Source organism: Cynoglossus semilaevis, chromosome Z (genome assembly GCF_000523025.1).
Source record: "Cynoglossus semilaevis isolate Cse_v1.0 chromosome Z, Cse_v1.0, whole genome shotgun sequence".
NCBI lineage: Eukaryota > Metazoa > Chordata > Actinopteri > Pleuronectiformes > Cynoglossidae > Cynoglossus > Cynoglossus semilaevis.
This window is the reverse complement of record NC_024328.1, coordinates 14,332,689-14,342,891: the sequence shown is the minus strand read 5'-3', so window position 1 is coordinate 14,342,891 and position 10,203 is coordinate 14,332,689. Positions and strand designations below refer to the sequence as shown.

Genomic DNA, 10,203 nt, shown 5'->3' with positions numbered 1-10,203 from the left:
TGTAGATTCAGATGGTGGCGCCACTAGGCTGTGTTGCCCGTAAGTCCCAGACTAAACTGGGACCGGAAATTAAAGTCCTGGGGTTGTCTGTCTCGCCCACAAGGCTGGAGGGGAGGGGCTTAAAAAAGGGTTAGGGTAAAAACGACAGATTACCGTATTTCACGTAAATAAAGCTCCTGATAAATCATCAAAACAAAAGGCGAACCGTATACACCTTAATAAAGGAGCACATTTTTTTTCCTACCACTCTGCTGCTCCCCTCTAAATATATATATAAATATATATTTCAAATTGGGTTCACGCTGCGAATTTATTTCCATGAAATAACTTTTATGGAAAGGTTTTTTTTTTTTTTTTTTTTGGAGGAATAATTACGGTAATGTGCGACGTCAAAAGTGTGGCCGGGTTGGAGAGTACGGAGAAGTGGTGTTTGACCAAATTATTTCACACGAGAAAATAATTTCATTGGGGCGATGTGCAAAAGTCTTAGGCAGGTGTGTACTTTTTTTATTTCAGCATTTTTTCTTTTTTTTTTTAAGTGTTTAAAACCAATGTAGTACAAGAAGATTATTGGTAACAAAACGAAATATTTTTTCATTGGTTGTACAGCCTGGTGAATCACTGCCACTCAATGGCCATGCGTCCCCAGTCTAGGCCTGCAACCCATATGTTTTTTTTACATAGATAGTACTTCTGTAGTTCAGTGTTGTTGAGAGGAGGTTTCTGGTTTTTTACATTCGCAATAATCACTTGAAAAAGAAAAAAAAAATGCTGGGAAAAAAAAACGGACACTGGCCTAAAACTTTTGGACCAACTTTTGATCCAGGATTCGCCCTAACATTGTCTTATTTCATTTCAGGAATTATTGACTAACATCATTTTGAAAAGTGAAGCACTACACATTTTATTGTATACAAATGTTGTGTTGTTAGCTGCGAGGTTGTGATGTTTGTTCCCACTCCGTAGAGTAATTTTTTTATTAGACAGTGCATCGACTCATTTGAAAATCATTTCATCCTTGAAGTCCATACTGTTGTTGTTGTTGTCGTTGTTGTTGTTTTTATTATGCATAGCATTTGAACTGTTTACAGAGCTAACGGAGGGGATGCAGCACAGAACAAAATAAAAAAAACAGAGCTGTGGACTTTATGGTGGTCACTTCTTCCCTCGTAGGTTTTACGGTGAATTTCCCACTGTTACAGAGTCTCACATCCACGTTAAAACGTAATTTTAATAGTACATAAACTTTTTTAATTCCCCTCAGTACCACAAGAGGGAGCCAAAGTATCACAAGTGCCATACCAAATCGACATCGCTACCATATTGGAGAATAAAACAGAGCTGTTAAAAAAAAAGTAATAAATTGTGAAATTCAGAAGTAGATTCTGTGGTGAATATTTACTTTTGACGTCAGATAGTACGTCATTTTCAGGAGAGAAACATATAGCCACATAGCAAAGATGACGAGCCAGAGAACTTGTTATTATGAATAACTCACAAAATTAAGTAAAAGAAACGTTATATAATTTAATTTGTTAAGACTTAACTGTAGTTTTGTCGTTTTATTGAAAATGAAAACGTTAAAACGATTGTGTCGTTATCCATGTTTAAACGTGGACCACGAAGAAGGTTCTGGATTTTTTTTTTTTTTTTAAATGGCGGAAGAACGGTGCCCCCAACGGGACACGGATACGATAAATAAACGTTTCTGGAAACGTTTTTCTCCTCCGTACGAAAGTTATAAATACATCTGGATTTACTTCTTACTCGTCCGTCTTAAACAAAGAGTGAACGTTATTCCGTTTGAACGGAGAAAACTTTTATTCAGAAACGCCGCACAGGTGAATGAGAGGAGAGCTAAATGCTAAGTATCGGGTTAATGCAAATCCCGGAGCCGAAGCTAAAAGTCACACTTTGGGGAGAAGATCTCTTCGTGTTCACCTAACGTAGATGTTCGTACCGTGTGAGTATTAATACTTTAATTATGAAATAATTTAAAAATGCTTTTTTTTGTACACCAGATAGATTTAAATCCTGATTTTAAGACATTTTGGTTTACTGGGAGTGTCGCGAGAGTTTGTCATCACGCTTTAAAGTATACTGTGCCTCCACCAACGTTGACATCTGTGTTACCTAGTGATGGGAAGACCGACTCTTTTTATTGATTCGAATCATTGACTCTCGAACAGTAAAATGAACGAGTCGTAAACGAATCTTGAACTAATCATTTCATTCGTTTTACAGCAGGTGGCGCTTTAGCCCTATTGTGGTCGTTGTAAAGAAGGCTGCGGTTCTCCGACACTAAATACTGAAAGCAACATGGTTTGCTTCGGCTGACAAAGCCTACAAAGTACACAAAATGCCATAAGTAATTAAAACCAGGCGAAAAGCTACGAAATAAAAACACACAACAATGTGAAGATGAATGAGAGAAAAAAAGACCCGAGCTCTCAGTCACGTGACAAATGAAACGCATCTGCGAGAACGAGGCGAAAGATTAGTTCACAGCCAAAGATTAGTTCACAGCGAAAGATTAGTTCACGGCGAAAGATTAGTTCACAGAGAATGATTAGTTCACAGTGATTCGTTTAGATCGTAGTGAAAGATTAGTTCACAGTGAAATATTAGTTCGCAGGGAGTGATTTGTGAGTGATTCGTGAGTTCAATATGAACAAATATTTAATATGACTCGGTAGTCACGAGTCACGAATCTTTCATATGACTCGGGAGTCACGACTCATATGAAAGATTCGCTCATTTTGAACGAATCACTCGCGAACGACACATCACTAGTGTGATTTCTAGTGTGATTTTTCGGAAGAAACAAGCAACTACGTTGACAAAACGTTGAGCCGCATACGTTAGCTCTACCTCGGCCTCACGATTAAAGAAATGGAGATATTTAATGTACACGTCAGTGTAGTTTGGGAGTATTTAAAATATTTATTTATTTTAGGGAACTTTACGTTTGCTTTTAAACCTAAAACATCGCTGGGGGCTTTAAAACATTAGCAAAGTTACTAAAATATATACACACAGTACTGCACCTGACAATGGTCAGCTAATTTAAAGTATAAATGTCATTAGCCTAGCGCTATTTTTTCTATATTCATTATATGAAATATAAACATTAGCATAGTTTGTGAATTTTACCAGCATTTACGTGTGTTGTTTTAGCATCTTAGCATTTTCGTTTTGTGTACAAAGACGTGAAAAACAAAGAGTTTGGGCCAAATTAGCTGCTGTAGCGTATTAACAAACCGAAAACTCGTTATGAATTTAAATGTTAGCATTTATTTGAACAGTTTCGTAATGAAACAACGCCAAAATCTCTTATAATATGCATATTTAAGTTCAAGCGGACTCAAGTACAGGCAAACGCTTTTTTCATAATGTGCCAGCAGAGGGCAGCAATGAACCAGAGAACATACAGACTGAAGTTTACTTCATCTTAAAACTACTGTAATGAATTAATTATCTGGAACAGATTTTTAAATTGTAAAAAAAAAAGTGTGCTGTTGTGTAAACACGTCATAATTTTTTAAAAATTTCTCCACTTTTGTGTCAACATATTGTCCTGTGTAGAAACTGAGCTAAAAATAACCAACAAAGAAACCACAACTAGAGGTTTGTTGTTTGCGCTGGGGGTGGGGTGGGGTGGGGGGGTGCGTCAACAATGTCACTGTAAATTAAACTTGACTGTAGGGGATAAAAAAAAATTAACCGTTTACCTCAGATACGACATTTCAAACAAACCGACGTCACATTTAGTCACTGGTTGGCTAAGCTTTTTTTTTTTTAAACCTAAGGGGTGTTTTCCACGTAACACACTGCGAGGTGTTTTTTTCCCCCCTGCTGGTGTGATGTTAGAGTAGTCACAGCCAAACCAGACCGAGCTGTAATTGACGGTGCTGCGCTGCTGTTTGTCCTCCAGAGACACTGAACTGGTCACAACCAGGATATTTTTATCCCTTTAGTGTGAGAAATGTCACGTCTACAGGAAAAAAAACCCAAAAGTCTTAGAATCTAATGTGGACGCCGCCCCAGATCGAGGATAAGGTGCGATACGAGTCATTTTACACCTTAAGTTTAATAGCTTTAACGTTGTCCAGGTTTGTTTTAACTGCACTGACCGATGCTATCGACGCGATCACGGCGTATTATAAAAATATAATTTTTTTTTATTAATGTGGTGACTCATGTAGTAAATAGAACAGACAGATGGCAACAATAACCTTTATTACTACATTATTCTGTGGACACACTGTTCACCACCTGGTGGTCAAAACAGTTAATTGCACCAATCAGGGACTGCTAATCTATATATTTACCTTCTTATTTTTAAATGTTATACACGGCAGAGCGGTTTGACTAATATTGATGCGACTACGAGGAAACGTCAGCGGCAACGAGAGTTTACTACAATTCATTTTGGAAGAAGCAAATATTTGTGTTAATATTAGAGTATTTACAGCAGTATTGTGTGTAACAGACAACAGACGGTGTCCATATATAAAGTTACCTTCATATATTACATACCGTTCTGTACTAAATAAAATAATAAAATCAGGTTGTTATCTGCATATAAAGAGATTCGTTATTTATTGATATTGTTGGAAGACAATACTCTGAGTTAGTAACTTAACATTAGTTAATAACAGAACATTAATTTAACTTTAAATTCATAAAAAATAATAATTAATAAAGTCTGGTAAAATAATTGAATGAAATGAATTTAAATCTTACATTAGCACACGGTTAGCCTGATGTCTTTGTGCTGTTGAGACCTGATTAACCATATGGTGCACTTGCTGTATGGAAAAGGGAAAAATATGTGGGCCACACTGTTTAGTTTGAGGGCCACATAGTTGTGGTTGGTGCCGTTGCCTTACAGCATACATGTCAAACTCAAGGCTCGGGGGCCAAATGCGGCCCGCCAGGCTGTTTTGTGTGGCCCACGGGAGCTTAAAAAGCATTCACTAAACTCTATATATGCTATACATGATCAATACAGTCTTCCATTTACAACTGGCCCTTTAAGGGGAATTGTATTGCTGATGTGGCCCCCTGGTGGAAATGAGTTTGACACCCCTGCCTTACAGCATACATGTCAAACTCAAGGCTCAGGGGCCAAATGCGGCCCGCAGGAGCTTATAAAGAATAAAGCAGTAAAGTCCATGCAGCAGAGTTTCTTACCCTAAGAAATTAAACGTTTTTATAATTAATCAATAATAATATTACATTTTCAAAATAAAACATCTTTTAGACTTTTATTTTCTTAGTATCAGAGTCTGAAATTAGATTATTTTTCGCCAGATTATCTTTAAATAAATAAAGTAAATGGATATGACTGGACGTTCTTTGAATGAAGTAAATTAGTAAAAATTAAGTTTTTTTTTTTTATTGTCTCCCACTGCGGCCCGATACCAAATGACCTATGGACTGGTACTGGTTTGCCAGTTTGACCGGAGGTTGGGGACCCCTGCTCTGTACAGTCTTCAATTTACAACCTGCCCTTCAAGGGGAACTGTATTGCTGATGTGGCCCCCTGGTGATGAGTTTGACACCCCTGCCTTACAGCAAGAAGATCACCCGTTTGCTAGTTCGATCCCTAGTCTTTCTGTTAGAGGTTTGGATGTTCTTCCTCATCTAAGGTGTGTTTGGAGATCAGGTTATTTGGCCATTGTGGTGTAAATGGTGGGTTGTGGATCTTCAAAGGACAGGGAGCACTCCACCCCAGAAGACGACCGCTAGGATGTTGTCCGGCCTCTTCAATGATCCTGTAGAGTATGATGCATTGTATAAATGAAGGAATCGGGCTGGAGATGGACCCAGAAGATTTGGACCCATAGACCAGTTTTACCAGTGACCAGGATGAGCTCGAGTCACACAAGATCTTGTGTTTGTAGATCTGGACCAGTCCAAGGTCCAAGGACTCGTATCTGTCCAGAACTTCACTGCGGATAAGTCACACCTGGAACCTTTCAGGTCCAATCACGTTCCTCACTTGTCCACTCCGACCATCGCAGGTGTAATATTCACGGGCCATCGCTACCCTGGCCCAACAACAGGCTGCAGAGGTTTCCGACAAACAACGTGGCCCACAACATCTGTGTCCTCTCTAAACCTCGCTTCACCTTGGTGGACGTTGATGACGTGTCGGTGAAAATCCCAACCTTTTTTTTTTATCCGCCATTTACACGCAGCCACATGCATTAAAGATGATTACGACATTGGTAGCGATGAAGGCAGTGCTATTGTGTTTCCACGGCTCTTTATGTGTCCTGTGCGCAGGAGGCCCCCGCAGGTGGCCGGTCCTCATTATGGAGCGCCTGAAACCGCTCAGATCGGGCCGACACCTGCTTCTCATTGGAAACTGCAGTCGCTGCTGCCTTGTGTTCCTGAAAGGGAAGTGCCGAGCGCTGCGATAAAGTCAGCGGGCCTTTCATCTTTGGTCGTAAAGACGCAGCTCTTGTTTGGCTAGGTCACTTTTTCCCCTTCAACAACCGGAGTAACCCGGTTAAAGCGGGCCCACGCGTTGGCATGTGCCAGTCAGTTGGACTGCGCGTGGCTGACTGTAAGACTACTGGAGGAAACTGGCAGTGCGGGAAAATTTAGCTTACACTTTTTTTTTTTGATTGATCAAATACGCCGGTATTTCTTGCTTAGGGCTCGGTTCTTTCAGAGTACCTGGAAATATAACGTCACCCTGATGAAGAAGAGACGCATCATCACGAGTTCCATACATGAAAGCAGGGCAAACGCGACAAGGAAGAAAACAGTCATTACAGCAGTAGAGGGTCCGGATGTTTCTTCGGGGGTTCCGCGCAGAAGCAAAACACCTTCTTTTATATGTTAGGTACATAAACACGGGGTCGACAAGTACATCAAACAACGCTCTCACACGGCCAGCGACTGCTGTTCGTGAGGGTCTTCGTGTAAACAGACGATGACATCACTGTAGAATGGTCGTCATTCTCCTGGGTTTTTACTGGTCGCTGTGAGAACACCAGTTCCGAGGGACCTCCTGAGACCAGGAGCACAATTTATTGCTTTAGGATAATGGGTCAGAAAAGGGGAAACATTTGCAACCGGGAGGGTCAGGTTCGGTGTCCTAGTGGCCAGAGCCAAGGGTGAGGAGATGTTGCGGAACAGAGGTGGCCAAACGCGTGGGATAAAGGAGGGCAGTGTAGGCGAAAAACTCTATCCTAGATACCCTAGATGCTTGGACCATGTGTAGGGGGGGTTCTGGAAGGCCAGCAGGGGAAGTCAAGTCTCCAAGTCGTGGTTCAGTCTCAAAAACAATAAATTTGTACTTTGAATTCGACAACAATTTTCTTCCTTTTCAATGAAACAGTTTTTTTTTTTACCAACCCACATGGGTCAGTTTCATACGTTACTGCCCACAAACTCGTAAGCCTGCTTTGTGTTGGCATTGTTGTTAAGCACTCCGTCCACCGGGGGGCAGGCTTCACTTTCCCCTTGCCATCTTCGAACTCTCACAACTGGTCTTTGCGATATCTCTCTCCCTGTGACCCCACGAGATGTCAAGGTATCAAAGAGATCACCTTCTCGTAGTCGTCCTTCAAAGAGTTCTACCATTGGACAACCGGTGTGGTTGTCTCGTCTTACCGCTCCATTTCCTCCATTTGAAGTACGCTTCCGCACGGTCACCAGAAAAATGTTACAGACTTTTGCGTGTAACGAACACCAAGAATGAACCCAAGACTCCACTATTTGAGGTCGAGTATAATCTGGTAAATAGTTCCGGTACATTTCTAGTCCTGTTGATCACACAAAACACCTAACATCTACCTGAGACAAACATGGCTGCTGTGTGACCTACCTAGCCTGCAATCGAACTAACAACCGACTGAACTACAGCCGTGTTGGTTTATGCACCGACAGCCAACCAACTTGTCGACTTGCGTGTACTGTACGATGGGGTTCTGGTTTCACCTGGTGAGAGTGGCTCCTCAGGCACCTGGGGACATTCAGTAAGGTGGGTGGGGTGAGGGTCGGGGGGGGGTTAATTACCGTACTGAACCTTGTTGACTTTATCAGTGAAGGTTGACTAAATACTGTGCTCCCAGTCTTACGAGGGGCCCCTAAGGACCACCGAGACCCACTGAGGGTCCAGTTGGTATTTAGTCCAGACGAAGTCCCGATCACTTGAACAGAACAAAGAAGAAGATGGAGAGTAGATTGAACCCTCGCTGACGTGTCGGAACTTCACACCGCAACGCTCACTCCGGAGGATGTTCTTGATCAACAGCCCAACAGGACACGGGTTCGATACCTTTGATACAGATGTTGGAATGCGTGTGTCGGTCGGTCGGCGTGTGTGTGGCGGTGTTTTCCTACAGAGGAGGAAACTTCACAGTTGGTAAGTGTTTCAATTTCAGCTCATTTTAAAAGCATCCTGGGAGCGCAGCGGGAGAGGGTTCGGGGGGGGGGGAGAGGGAGGGGTTGGAGGGTGGTTCCTCCTATAAAAATCCAACAATCTTCAGTGTCACAGAAGCGCCTATGTTTACCAGACTTTACGTTCGCACACGGCAGCTGTAACGAGGAAAAGTGATTGTGGTTCCAGTTTTATGGACCATAAAGGACACCAGATAACTGGGTGCTGGTGTTTCTTTAAACTTGTTAAGTTTTTTGGGGTTCTAATAAAGTCATCTTAAAAAAAAAAGAAAAACGTGACATGAACGTAGGACGTTAGAAACCCAGAACAATAATGAACCGGAATTCTCTGAAGAACCGGGTGCAGAGTGGAGTAGAAGTGATACCGCGGTACTAAGTACTACACAGTACTACACATTAACGACAAAAACGTAGCCCCCCCCGCAGTAGCCCATCTGGGGTCCACATGGGCTAACTTGGTGAAACGTTGTCATCAAGGTAAATTGGTAGTAATCCTTTGCAGTAAGCCTTTGTAGTACTCTGTACTACCGTACGAGGTTATCAGGTTCCTTAGAGATAGTTTTTTCAATGTTTTTTAAAAAAAATTCAAATATTACAATTTTTTGGGGGGGCAATATTAATTTGCCCTAATCTTGCAATAATCAATATTCAATATTTTTAGGAAGTATTGCAGACGAAAATACTAATAATTTTTCTAATTTTTAATATTGAAGAACTCATCGCCTTATAGACCCAGGGGACCAAAAACCTGTACTGTAGTATTTCTGCATGGTGCAGTATCCTGTAGTAATTGTACAGGCTGTAGTATCCTGTAGTAATTCGTCAGGGTGATACAGTTCAGAGGTACTTCATCTCGGCTCCGGCGCCACCTTGCTGTACTTTTGGGTTTGGATCTGACGAGTACCATAATTGTTCCAAAGCCTCAAAAAAGTAGAAAAAGAATCAAAGAAGAAAAAGAAAAAAAAACGATCCGTTTGGAGAAGAATGTGTGAAACCCCGAGGCCTGACGCCAGGTACAACACAGAGTGTGTACTCGGTGTGTACTTCACGTCCCTGACTGTGTACAGCAGTGTGTTTTAACCCTTGGTTTCTCCACAGACGTCTGGTTTCACTCTGTTGTTCTTTCACACCGGAAGACAAACATTCACCCTAACATTGACACTAGCATTGACGTTAGCATTCACGCTAACATTCACGCTAACATTGATCCTAACATTCACGTTAGCATTCATGCTAACACTCACGCTAACATTCACGCTAACATTCACGTTAGCATTCACGCTAACATTCACGCTAGCATTCACACTAACATTCAAGCTAACATACACGCTAACATTCACGCTAACATTCACACCACCGGTCAATTCGGCTTTTGACCGGTAGTAAAGTGTAGTTACTGCAGTAACAGTTGACGGGACACACTGTAAGGCAGGAACACTAACCGCCTCGCCACCGTGTGACCTCCTGCAAACCAACCTCCTCCACACACACACACATTTTCTCTCTTTCGCACACACACACACCTTTCTCTCTCTCTCTCTCTCTCTCCCCCTCTTTCTCTCTCTCTCCCCCTCTCTCCCCTCTTTTCTCCCGAGCCTCGGAGCTCTGACTTCTCCCGGTCCCAGCAGCAGTTCGTGTCCCTCGGTTCTGTTAGAATTATAATTTTTATTTTTTATTATTTTTATTAAAATGAGGGAGTTCTCCTCTGAGGTTCTGCTCCGGAACTTTCTCCGTCTCTCTCTCCTCCTCACCTTCCTCCTCCACCCGGCTCCCGCCCACCAC

At 41.9% G+C, this 10,203-nt stretch overlaps 1 protein-coding gene across 1 annotated transcript in view; it reads left to right on the top strand.

The window, feature by feature from the left end:
- Positions 1 to 473: 473 nt before the first annotated feature.
- Positions 474 to 10,203, top strand: part of lox (lysyl oxidase) — a 13,976-nt gene continuing 4,246 nt past the window's right edge. Inside the window, exon 1 of the mRNA XM_008336472.2 lies at positions 474 to 1,963. Coding sequence (XP_008334694.1) covers positions 1,951 to 1,963 — 13 coding nt within the window. The 5' untranslated portion in view covers positions 474 to 1,950. The remainder of the gene's footprint in view (positions 1,964 to 10,203) is intronic.